Source organism: Oryctolagus cuniculus, chromosome 17 (assembly GCF_964237555.1).
Source record: "Oryctolagus cuniculus chromosome 17, mOryCun1.1, whole genome shotgun sequence".
Taxonomy (NCBI): Eukaryota; Metazoa; Chordata; class Mammalia; order Lagomorpha; family Leporidae; genus Oryctolagus; species Oryctolagus cuniculus.
This window is the reverse complement of record NC_091448.1, coordinates 48,108,196-48,120,235: the sequence shown is the minus strand read 5'-3', so window position 1 is coordinate 48,120,235 and position 12,040 is coordinate 48,108,196. Positions and strand designations below refer to the sequence as shown.

The 12,040-nt window shown below is 44.4% G+C and overlaps 1 protein-coding gene across 10 annotated transcripts in view; it reads right to left on the bottom strand.

Annotated features, from left to right (window-relative positions):
- The window catches only part of PAFAH1B1 (platelet activating factor acetylhydrolase 1b regulatory subunit 1), an 86,873-nt gene that overhangs the window by 32,997 nt on the left and 41,836 nt on the right, over nucleotides 1-12,040 (bottom strand). For all 10 annotated transcript variants that reach the window (XM_051824538.2, XM_070061214.1, XM_070061215.1 and 7 more), the window contains one exon: nucleotides 10,407-10,627. In XM_051824538.2, coding sequence (XP_051680498.1) covers nucleotides 10,407-10,438 — 32 coding nt within the window. In that variant the 5' untranslated portion in view covers nucleotides 10,439-10,627. The remainder of the gene's footprint in view (nucleotides 1-10,406; nucleotides 10,628-12,040) is intronic.

Below are 12,040 nucleotides of genomic sequence, written 5' to 3'. Positions count from 1 at the left end.
CTTACTTTCCACTGGACAGAAATATATTCAATAATCTACAACACTAATAATGGCCTTATATTTTTAGAATTAGTATGGGTAAAGCTGTAATATATGGTTGCCATGCAGTGCCACTTGATAAATCATTTACTTGGCCCTAACCCCTTTCCCTCATTCTAAAAGTAAATGGATCACCTGACCTCCAAACTCATACAGAAAACAGCAGCTATTTTGCCATATTAAGTCCCTCAATTCTTTTTTTTTTTTTTTTTTTTTTTTTGCCTTCTTCAACCATGTGTCTTTTCTTCTAATATAGCCCTCAAGAATACTGGCAAATCTTCCAGTAAAATTTGTGATATGGCACAATTAAAGGGCTTTGTATGTATTTTACAAAAAGTCAACAATTTGACACTGATAGCCATATCTTGCTTATCATTAAAGATATCTGTTTTTCACTCTTATCAACAAATGTTAGAATATATTTGTTGGAACAAACAGCAATTTCCTAAGTTTGGCTCAAATTCCCCAATGAAGTATATGTTTTTATTTACTGGCTTATTGTTTTGACAAGTCTAACATTAACAGGAAAATGATGAGTACTCCTCTAATATAGAATGATGATGATGAATTCTACCATATGAAGCATTTCAAAGAACAAAAATTAAATAACAAACAACACTTTTATCTTACTTTGAACACCCAGAAAGCCCATAATCTTTTGGCTTAAGGCAATAATTAGAAATATTAATAACCACTCTATGGGCACTGATAAATGAAATTAGAATTATGGGTTATATGTCAGTGCAAATATTTTTCAATAATACATGAAAACTGGGGGCTGGCGCATGACTCATTTGGTTAATCCTCCGCCTGTGGCGCTGGCATCTTGTATAGGCGTAAGGATGGCCCAAGTGCGTGGGCCCCTGCACCCGCATGGGAAACCAGGAAGAAGCACCTGGCTTCTGGCTTCAGATCGGCATAGCTCCAGCCGTAGTGGTCATTGGGGGGTGAACCAATGGAAGGAAGACCTTTCTCTCTGTCTCTCTAACTCTGTCAAATAAAAAAATAAAAAATACATGAAAACTGTATAATTATAAAATGTATATTTTCAAAAAGTTATACACCAAGATAAACTTATATTTTTAAAAAAGTAACTTATTTGATGAGAGAGAAAATTCTTCCATCTGCTGGTTCACCCCCCGAAATGCCCAAAATGGCTGGAACTGGGCCAGGCCAAGGCCAGAAACTCAGTAACAGGTGTTCCATGAGTGGCAAAGACCCAACTATTTGAATCATCACCTTCTGCCTCCCAGGGTGCATATAAGCAGGAGCTGGAATCAGGAAAGGAGCTAGGACTTAATGCCAGGCACTTCAATAGGGGATGCACTATGATACTCTGCCCTATGATATTGGTTAAGTGGCACCTTAACCACTGTGCCAACTCACTCACCCCAAACACATTGCACTGTCCATTAACTTTCTGAATTACTTTAGTATAATTACAGGTTTGATTATCACCAAACTTTAAAGTTTAAAAATACAACCTCAACACGGAAGTTTGATAAAAGCAATGTTTTCATGCATATTTACTTCAGAGTCAATAAAGTGTTTTTATAAACATTTGCAACTGAGGTAATGAATTAGTTACAGTCTCATTTCAACCTTGGCAGCCAGTTCATTTATGTACTGTACTTTCACTGTCCAGTATTAATAAAATCCTAAATTCACACAATTAGTGCAAATAATTACTAAATACATCAACCTGTAGTCTCAGAATATTCTTCAATTAAACTGAGCCCGAAGATCTAAAAAGGAGTTAAGAAATACCTATTTTAAAATTGGGTCACTAAAGATTTAAACATCATTCAATACTTATTATAGATCCTAACTCAGACTAGAAGTGCCCAAATCTTAAACTAAGCCTTAAAACTATTTGTCATCATGGCTGGTGCTGTGGCATAGCAGGTAAAGCCCCCACCTGCAGTATGTCAGCATCCCATACAGGTGCCAGTTCAAGTCCCAGCTGCCCACTTTCAATCCAGCTCTCTGCTATGGCCTGGGAAAGCAATGGAAGATGGGCCAAGTCCTTGGGCCCCTGCACCTGTGTGGGAGTCCTGGAAGAAGCTCCTGGCTGCTGGCATCAGATCAGCCCAGCTCTGGCCGTTGTGGCCATTTTGGGAGTGAACCAGCAGATGGAAGACTTCTCTTTCTGCCTCTCTGTAACTCTGCCTTTCAAATAATAATCTAATTTATTTATTTATTTGAAAGGCAGAGAGAGAGAAAGAGGGAAAGAGGGGGAGGGAGAGGGAGGTCTTCAATCCACTAGTTCACTTCGCAGATGGCCACAACAGCCAGAGCCATGCTGATCCGAAGCCAGGAGCTTCTTCTGGGTCTCCCATGTGGGTGCAGGGGCCCAAGGACTTGGGTCACCTTCTACTGCTATCCCAGGCCATAGCAGAGAGTTGGATTGGAAGTGGAGCAGCTGGGACTCGAACCAGCACCCATATAGAATGCCAGCACTGCAGGCGGCAGCTTTACCTGCTATGCCACAGCACTGCCCCCAATAAATAAATAAATCTTAAAAAAAAACAAACAAAAAACTATTTGTTATCTCACTCAACTCCATTACACAGAGATAATCTTCCACCCACTGGTTCACTCCTCAGATGACTGCAACAGCCAGGACTAAGCCAAGAGTCTTAAGGTCTCCCATGTGGGTAGCAGGAGTCTACTCAGGCCAACTTCTCCTGCTTTCCAAGGTCATTACCAAAGAGCTGGCTCAGACGCGTAGCAGCTAGGATATGAACCAGCACCCATATGGGGTGCAAACATTGCAGGGGGTAGCTTTTACCTGCTACGCCACAACGCTGACCCCAGAATTCAGGAGATTTTAAGGCAGTGAAATTATTCTGTATGATACTATAATGGTGGATATCTAACATGATGTATTTACTAAAATCCACAGAATTATATAATACAAGTGAAACCTAATGTAAACTATGGACTTTATCTAAAAATAATCTATTAACACTGGTTCATCAACTGTAAGAAATGTACAGAGTAACAAGATAAACTGGGGGAAAGGTGGAAGGGGTAGAATGTGACAAGGGGTGTATGGTATTCTCCTCCAAATTATTTAACTGTCAATTCCAAATGACTATGTTAGGACTAATGATTTTAAAATTTATCTAGAACAGAGGTGGGGAACATTCAACCTGTGGGTCACATGAGGCTAATGAAATCATTTGGTTTGGTCTTGTCAAGGCAACCAGACAGAGGACTCAAAATTAAATAAATCTATGGTGGGTTAATTTTTCTTTTAAAAAAGATTTATTTTATTTATTTGTTTGAAAGGCAAAATTAGAGAAAGAAGGAGAGAGAGAGACAGAGAAAGAGCAATCTTCACACCCCAAATAGCCACAATGGCTGGGGATGGACGGACAGAAGACAAGAGCTTCATCTGGGTCTCCCATATGGGTGCTGGGGTCCAAGCACTTGGGCCATCCTCCACTTCTTTCCCAGGTGCATGAGCAGGGAGCTGGATCGGAAGCAGAGCAGTTCGAGCTCGCTGGTGCCTGTGCTGCAGCCACTGTGCTTAACCACTGTGCCAACAATGCCAGCCCACAGGCTAATTTTCAAGTTGACAATTTTGTATGGCCTGCAAATGACACTACATATACCCAAATGGCCCTTGGCAGAAAAACATTCCTCACTCCTGATCTAGAAGAACATAAATTTTATAGAAGCAAGAAAGTTTTTTAGAACAAATCATCAGAGGAATTTATCACCTGATATTGAAACTATAAGCTACAATAATCAAAACAATGTTTTTCTGGCTTCTGAAAGCACTGAAGTTTTGCCTGATAAGAAGGTGCTTTCAGGGGCCAGCACTGTAGCATAGTGGGTTAAGCTGCAGCATCCCATATGGAGCCAGTTCAAGTCCCGGACGCTCCATTTCCAATCCAGCTCCCCGCTCATGCACCTGGAAAGCAGCAGAAAATGGCCCAAGTGCTGGGACCCCTGCACCCATGTAAGAGACCTGAATGAAATTCCTGGCTCCTTGCTTAGGCCTGGCCCAGCCCTGGCCATTGCAGCCATTTGGGGGAGTGAACCAGTGGATGGAAGACTTCTCTCTCTGCCTCTCCCTCTCTGTAACTCTGCCTTTCAAGTAAATAAATAAATCCCAAGGGAAAAAAAGGTGCTTTCAGATTAATGAGGAAACAAGTACTCAACAAATGTTATGTAACAATTCAGAGAAAAAGCAGTTGGATTCCTTGCTCATAATCAACAAACACAAACTGCAGATGGCTAAGACGTTACTGAAAAGACACGAAAACATAAAATGTCTCAAACAAATTAAAATGAAGGGCAGGCATTTGGCATAGTGGTTAAACTACATCACACATCAGAGCACTTGTGTGCAAGTCCTGGCTCTGCTCCTGCTTCCTGCTTCCTGCTTCCTGCTAATGTGTGCTGAGGGAAGTAGCAGGTGATGGGTCACGTACTTGGGTCCCAGGCATCCACAACAGCCCTAGACTAAGTTCCTGGCTCCTAGCTTGGGCCTGGACCAGTCCAGCCCCAGTTGTTGCAGGCATCTGGGGACTGAATCTGTGGATGGCAGGTATGTCTCTCTGTTTCTGTGACTTTCAAATAAACAGAAAAAGAAATCTTTATGTAATCATGACTAGTAAGGGTCTCCCAAGCATACAGCATAGCTCTAAAGGAAATAAGGAAAAGACATAGTTTTTCAATACATGACACCTAGTTGCTACATGTGTTTAGAAAGGGTATTTTTTTTTTAAAGATTTATTTATTGTACTTGAAAGTCAGAGTTACACAGAGAGAAGGAGAGGCAGAGAGAGAGAGAGGTCTTCCATCCACAGGTCCACTCCCCAATCAGCTGCAACGGACGGAGCTGTGCTGATCTGAAGGCAGGAGCTTCCTCCAGGTCCCACATGTGGGTACAGAGGCCCAAGGGCTTGGGCCATCTTCTACTGCTTTCTCAGGCCATAGCAGAGAGCTGGATAGGAAGTGGAGCAACCGAGACTCGGAACCGGGATGCCAGCACTGCAGGCGGTGGCTTTACCTGCTATGCCACAGCACCGGCCCCTAGAAAGGGTATTTTACAAGGATCAAGATTTGTTGTAGAAATGGCTGATTTTGGGCCGGCGCCGCGGCTCACTAGGCTAATCCTCCGCCTTGCGGCGCCGGCACACCGGGTTCTAGTCCCGGTCGGGGCGCCGGATTCTGTCCCGGTTGCCCCTCTTCCAGGCCAGCCCTCTGCTGTGGCCAGGGAGTGCAGTGGAGGATGGCCCAGGTGCTTGGGCCCTGCACCCCATGGGAGACCAGGAAAAGCACCTGGCTCCTGGCTCCTGCCATCGGATCAGCGAGTTGCGCCGGCCGCAGCGCGCTGGCCGCGGCGGCCATTGGAGGGTGAACCAACGGCAAAGGAAGACCTTTCTCTCTGTCTCTCTCTCTCACTGTCCACTCTGCCTGTCAAAAAAAAAAAAAATTATATAAAAAAAAAAAAAAAAAAGAAATGGCTGATTTTGGCCGGCACCGCGGCTCACTAGGCTAATCCTCTGCCTGCGGTGCTGGTACTCCAGGTTCTGGTCCTGGTTGGGACGCTGGTTCTGTCCCAGTTGCCCCTCTTCCAGGCCAGCTCTCTGCTGTGGCCAGGGAAGGCAGTGGAGGATGGCCCAAGTGCTTGGGCCCTACACCCACATGGGAGACCAGGAGGAAGCACCTGGCTCCTGGCTTTGGATTGGTGCAGTGTGCCAGCCATAGCGGCCATGTGGGAGGAGGTGAACCAACAGAAGGAAGACCTTTCTCTCTAACTCTGCCTGTCAAAAAAAAAAAAAAAAAAGGTTGATTCTATCTAGATTTCAGCGAGGACAAGTATAATGAGACTGGAACATCTTTTTATGCTAGAAAATAAGGAAATGCTTCCCAAAAAATGACTAAAGAGTACACCAGAGCCAAATGCTAGGTCTATGGGGCCAGCACTGTAGCTTAGCAGGTAAAGCTGCTGCCTGCAGTACTGGCATTCCATATGGGTTCTGGTTCGAGTCCCGGCTGCTCCACTTCCAATCCAACTCTCTGCTATGGCCTGGGAAAGCAGCAGCAGAAGACGGGCCAAGTCTTTGGGCCCCTGCTCCCATGTGGGAGACCGAGAAGTTCCTGGCTCCTGGCTTCGGATCAGCCTACCTATGGCCATCATGGCCATTTGGGGAGTGAACCAGAGGATGGGAAGACCTTTCTTTCTCTGCCTCTGCCTCTCTTTAACTCTGCCTTTCAAATAAATAAATAAATCTTTATTAAAAAAAAAAAAAGGCCTACTATAGGGCCAATCTAGGACAGTTCAAGCAGCGCAATAATAAGAATAAGCTACGGCAAATGTGAGGCTTTAAGTTCATACCAATAGTGAAACGTAAACAGGAGGGGCCGGCGCCGTGACTCACTAGGTAAATCCTCTGCCTGCAGCGCCAGCATCACATATGGGCGCAGGGTTCTACTCCTGGATGCCCCTCTTCCAGGCCAGCTCTCCGCTGTGGCCCGGGAAGGCAGTGGAGGATGGCCCATTTGCTTGGGCCTCTGGCACCGGCATGGGAGACCAGGAGGAAGCACCTGGCTCCTGGCTTTGGATCGGCGTACTCTGGCCGTTGTGGCCATTTCGGGAGTGAACCAGCAGAAGGAAGACCTTTCTCTCTGTCTCTCTCTCTCTCTCTGTCTGTAAATAGAATGAGTGGTGGTATTAAAAAAGCATCATCTGTAACCACTGTAGTAAGGAACAACAATCAATGGATATTAAACTCAATGGGAAGTATCATTGGAAAACAAAAATATTCGTGTGGTCTTAAAGTGCCTCCTACTACTTATTTGTTATTTGGGGAAATTACAATAACTAATACAGAGGGAAAATCATGTATCTTGACTGAGGGATAAAAACTAACATTGGCCGGCGCCGCGGCTCACTAGGTTAATCCTCCACCTTGCGGCGCCGGCACACCGGGTTCTAGTCCCGGTCGGGGTGCCGGATTCTGTCCCGGTTGCCCTCCTTCCAGGCCAGCTCTCTGCTGTGGCCAGGGAGTGCAGTGGAGGATGGCCCAAGTGCTTGGGCCCTGCACCCATGGGAGACCAGGAGAAGTACCTGGCTCCTGCCATCAGATCAGCGCGGTGCACCGGCCGCAGCATGCAAGCCGCGGCAGCCATTGGAGGGTGAACCAATGGCAAAAGGAAGACCTTTGTCTGTCTCTCTCTCTCACTGTCCAAAAAAACAAAAACAAAACAAAACAAAACAAAACACCAAAAAACCAACCTAACATTATCAGTGAGTGGCCAGTGAGCATTATATACAAATAGATGTAACACTCTGAATACTTAAAATATTCTGGCCAAGAATGAATAACCTAAATCGCATTATGAGAACTGTTTTATATACATATATATAAAACATATATACATACATATATTGTATGTATATAAAATATGTTATAAATATGTGTATATATATAAACAAATATATCAATGTTGGGGCATGTGTTTGGTAAAGCAGTTAAGTTAGAGCTTCAGACATGCACATCCCATATGGGAGTGCTGGATTTGAGTCCTGGCTCCTTTGTTTCCAATCCAGCTTCCTATTAACATGTACCCTAGGAAGTAACAGATGACAGCTCAAGTATTTGGGTCCCTGCCACCCATGTGGGAGATCAGACTGAGTTCCTAGCACCTGGCTTTGGCATAGCCCAATCCTGGCTGTTGTGGACATCTGGAGAGTGAACAAAGGGAAATTTTTCCTGTCTTTCTGTCTCTTGGCCTTTCAAATAAAATGTAAAAAAAAAAAAAATTTAATTTTAATTTTTAAAATATCAATGTTGTAAAAGACAAAGAAAGGCTAAAGAAGCGTTCCAGATTAAATATGACTACAGACAAGGTAATTAAATGGAATACCTGACCCTGTATCAGGTATCATGCATAGAACGGGGAAAAAAATGCTATTAAGGATATTAGGAGCTCAACTGAAATACTGGATTATACAAGATATAAAAGCACAGCATCAACATTCCATTTTCTGTAATTGCTAGTTGTACTGTGCTTTTATTGAAGAACATCCTTATTCTCAGAAATTGAACACTGAAGAACCCAGGAGAAAAGATCTTTGATATATAAAACTTATTCTCAGATGGTTTAGGAAAAATATAACCCCTCATACCTCCACAGAACAGATGATAAAGCAAGTGGTACAAAATGTTAACAGGTGAAAATTTGGTAAGATATACATTTTATATAAATATATATAGACAGAGACCGTGGTGCAGTGGGTTAAGCCAGTGACTGGGGCACCGACATCCCATATGGATGCTGGTTTGTGTCTTGGCAGCTCTTCTTCTGATCCCTGATGATGTGCCAGGCAAAGCTGTGGAAGATGGCCCAATTGCTTGGGGCCCTGCACCCATGTGAGAGACCCAGAAGAAGCTCCAGGCTCCCATTCGGCCCAGCTCCGGCCATTGTGGCCATTTGGGGAATGAACCAGTAAATGGAAGACCTTTATCTCTATCTCTCCCTTTCTCTCTAACTCTACCTTCTAAATACATAAATAAAATCTTAAAAAAAAGAAAAAAAGAAAGAAAGAAAGAAAAGAAAAAAGGCGGGGGGTAGGCAGCACTGTGGCATAGACAGTTAAGCCACTGCCTGCAGTGCCGGCATCTCATATGGGTGCTGATTCAAGTCCCGGCTTCTCCACTTTCAATCCAGCTCCCTGCTATGGCCAGGGAAAGCAATGGAAGATGGCCCAAGTCCTTGGGCCCCTGCAACCACATGGAAGACCCCCCAAGAAGCTCCTGGCTTTAGATTAATTTAGCTCTAGCCATTGTAGCCATTTGGGGAGTAAACCAGCAGATGGACAGTCTTTCTGACTCTCCCTCTGTAACTCTTCCTTTCAAAAAAATAAATAAATCTTTAAACAACAACAAAAAAATTTCATGCATCTTTCATTATTTTGTTTGTGATAACTGTCATATTAGCCACCTCTCAAAGTTCAAAGCTTGTAACTGCCATTGGATGATGACAGAAAAAAAGTTATGGCCAATAACAAAATACGGATTTGAGATACAAAATTTACCAGAGTAAAGCACTCAACATCCTATTCAACACAATATATTTTTAAAAACAAGCTTAGGAGGGCTAGTGCTGTGATACAGCAGGTTAAAGTCAAGGCTTGCAGCACTGGCAACCCATATGGGTACCAGCTGGATCCCGGCTGCTCCACTTCTGATCCAGCGCACTGCTCATGTGCCAGGGAAAGCAGCGGAGGATGGCTCAAAGGCTCAAGTACTTGGACTCCTGGCTCCTGTCTTCAGCCTGGCCCAGCCCCAGCCACTGTGGCCATTTGGAGAGTGAGTCAGCAAATGGAAGATCTTTTTCTTTCTCTCTTTCTCTCTCTCTGTAATTCTGCCTTTCAAATAAATAAAATAAATCTTTAAAAACAAAAACAAACTTAGGGACCAGTGTTGTGGTGCAGTGGGTTAAGCTGCTGCCTGTGGAGTCGGGATTCTACACGAGCACCAGGTCAAGCCCCAGCTATTCCATTTCAGATCCAGCTCCCTCTAATGTGTCTGGGAAAGAAGGGGAGGATGGCCCAAGTGCTTAGGCCCCTGCCACCAACATGAGGGACTTGGATGGAGTTCCAAGCTCCTAGCCTCAGCATACCCCAGCCCCAGCCATTGCAGTTATTTAGGGAGCAAACTAGCAGACAGAAGATCTCTTTCTCTCTCTGTAACTCTGCCGTATTAAATAAATAAAAAGAATCTTTATTAAAAACAAAACTTAGGGCCGGCGCCGCGGCTCACTAGGCTAATCCCCCACCTTGCGGCGCCAGCACACCGGGTTCTAGTCCCGGTCGGGGCGCCGGATTCTGTCCCAGTTGCCCCTCTTCCAGGCCAGCTCTCTGCTGTGGCCAGGGAGTGCAGTGGAGGATGGCCCAAGTGCTTGGGCCCTGCACCCTATGGGAGACCAGGAGAAGCACCTGGCTCCTGCCATCAGATCAGCGCGGTGCGCCGGCCACAGCATACTGGCTGCGGCGGCCATTGCAGGGTGAACCAATGGCAAAGGAAGACCTTTCTCTCTGTCTCTCTCTCTCACTGTCCACTCTGCCTGTCAAAAACAAACAAACAAACAAAAAAAACTTAGGATAAAAGTCATTCTTACTAACTTGTTTTGCTTTAAACTTATACACATAAAGTCACATGGGTAAATAATGTCATGTCAGTTAAGACCCAGTTGTAAAATCAGACCAAACTGCCCAAATCAATATTTGAATACTGGAAAAATATTTTTAATCTGTACTTTAATACTTTGTCTCTTACATGTCAGGTTTGCTTGCTAGATTTAAAAAAAAACACACACACACACAAAACATAGAAACTTACAGTTCATCTCGTTGTCTCTGGGACAGCACCATCCTGGCTGTGATGTCAAGCTTCTCTGATATAGTGCGATGTCCCTCCTTTGGGAAATCAAAAAGCTTTGTGATCCCTGGATTTGTAATTAAATATGCCACCAAGTGGCTTCCACACAGGAGAAAATGATTCTTTTACAAGTGAATCCAACCAGTAATCAGGAGATATTCAACAAGTAAGGTTCATTCCACCTGAGGGGAAAAAAAAAGAGAAAAGATTATCTCTAGTAAAGTTTAAATTATTACTAAATTATTAACTTCAGCACATATATATATATATTTTTTTTTTTTGACAGGCAGAGTGGACAGTGAGAGAGAGAGACAGAGAGAAAGGTCTTCCTTTGCCGTTGGTTCACCCTCCAATGGCCGCCGCGGCCGGCGCACCGCGCTGATCCGATGGCAGGAGCCAGGAGCCAGGTGCTTTTCCTGGTCTCCCATGGGGTGCAGGGCACAAGCACCTGGGCCACCCTCCACTGCACTCCCTGGCCACAGCAGAGAGCTGGCCTGGAAGAGGGGCAACCGGGACAGAATCCGGCGCCCCAACCGGGACTAGAACCTGGTGTGCCGGCGCCGCTAGGCGGAGGATTAGCCTAGTGAGCCGCGGCGCCGGCCTCAGCACATATTTTACAACTCACATGTACTGTGTTGCTAACATGAGTAATAGGTGTTTCCAACTCTCAAAGTCCATTGTCAAAATATATATGTTATAGGGACTGGGGATCAGTGGGTTAAGGCTTTGCCTGTGACACCGGCATCCCATTAGTGCCAGCTGAAGTCCCAGGTGCTTCGTTTCTGATCTAGCTCCTTGCTAACATTCCTAGGAAACAGTGGAAGATGGTTCAAGTGCTTGAGACACTTGGTTCCCGACTTCAGCCTTGCCCAGCCCTGGCTATTGCGGCCATTTGGAGAGTGAACTAGTGGATAGATCTCTCTGTTTTCCCCCTCTCCCTGGCCCCCAACTCTGCCTTTCAAATAAATAAATAAATCTTGAAAAAATATATATATATACATATATATTATGTATTTTAAACTAACTTTAGTGTAGTAATTCAAAACAGCACTTAAAATCATTTATTTATTCATTTATTATTTATTTGAAAGGGAGAGTGACAGAGAACACACTATCTTCCATCTGCTGATCCACTCCCCTAATGTCCACAACATCTGAGGAGTAGGCCAGTAAGAAACCAGAAGCAAGGAAGTCAGTCTTGGTCTTTCCTGTGGGTGACAGGGACCCAAATACTTTCAAGTGCTACCTCTCAGGCACATTAACAGGAATGCTGCCTCCAAAGGAGCAGTGGGACTCAATCCTAGGCATCCTGGTATGGGATATGGGTAGTCTAAGTGGCATCTCAACCCATTACGCCACAACAGCCACCCCATAAACAGCGCCATTTTTAAACTGAACATATATTTACCTACTTCAAGCCATGTTACCTGACAGATACATGTTATTTCAAATATTAACATATAACTTTTTTAGAAGACTATAATTTTCCCTTAAAGACAAAAATTACATCTTCTAATTTACAAAATAGCTAAAACAAGTACAATAGGCAGCAGGCTTTTGGCACAGTGGTTAAACTGCAACTAAGGACACCCACA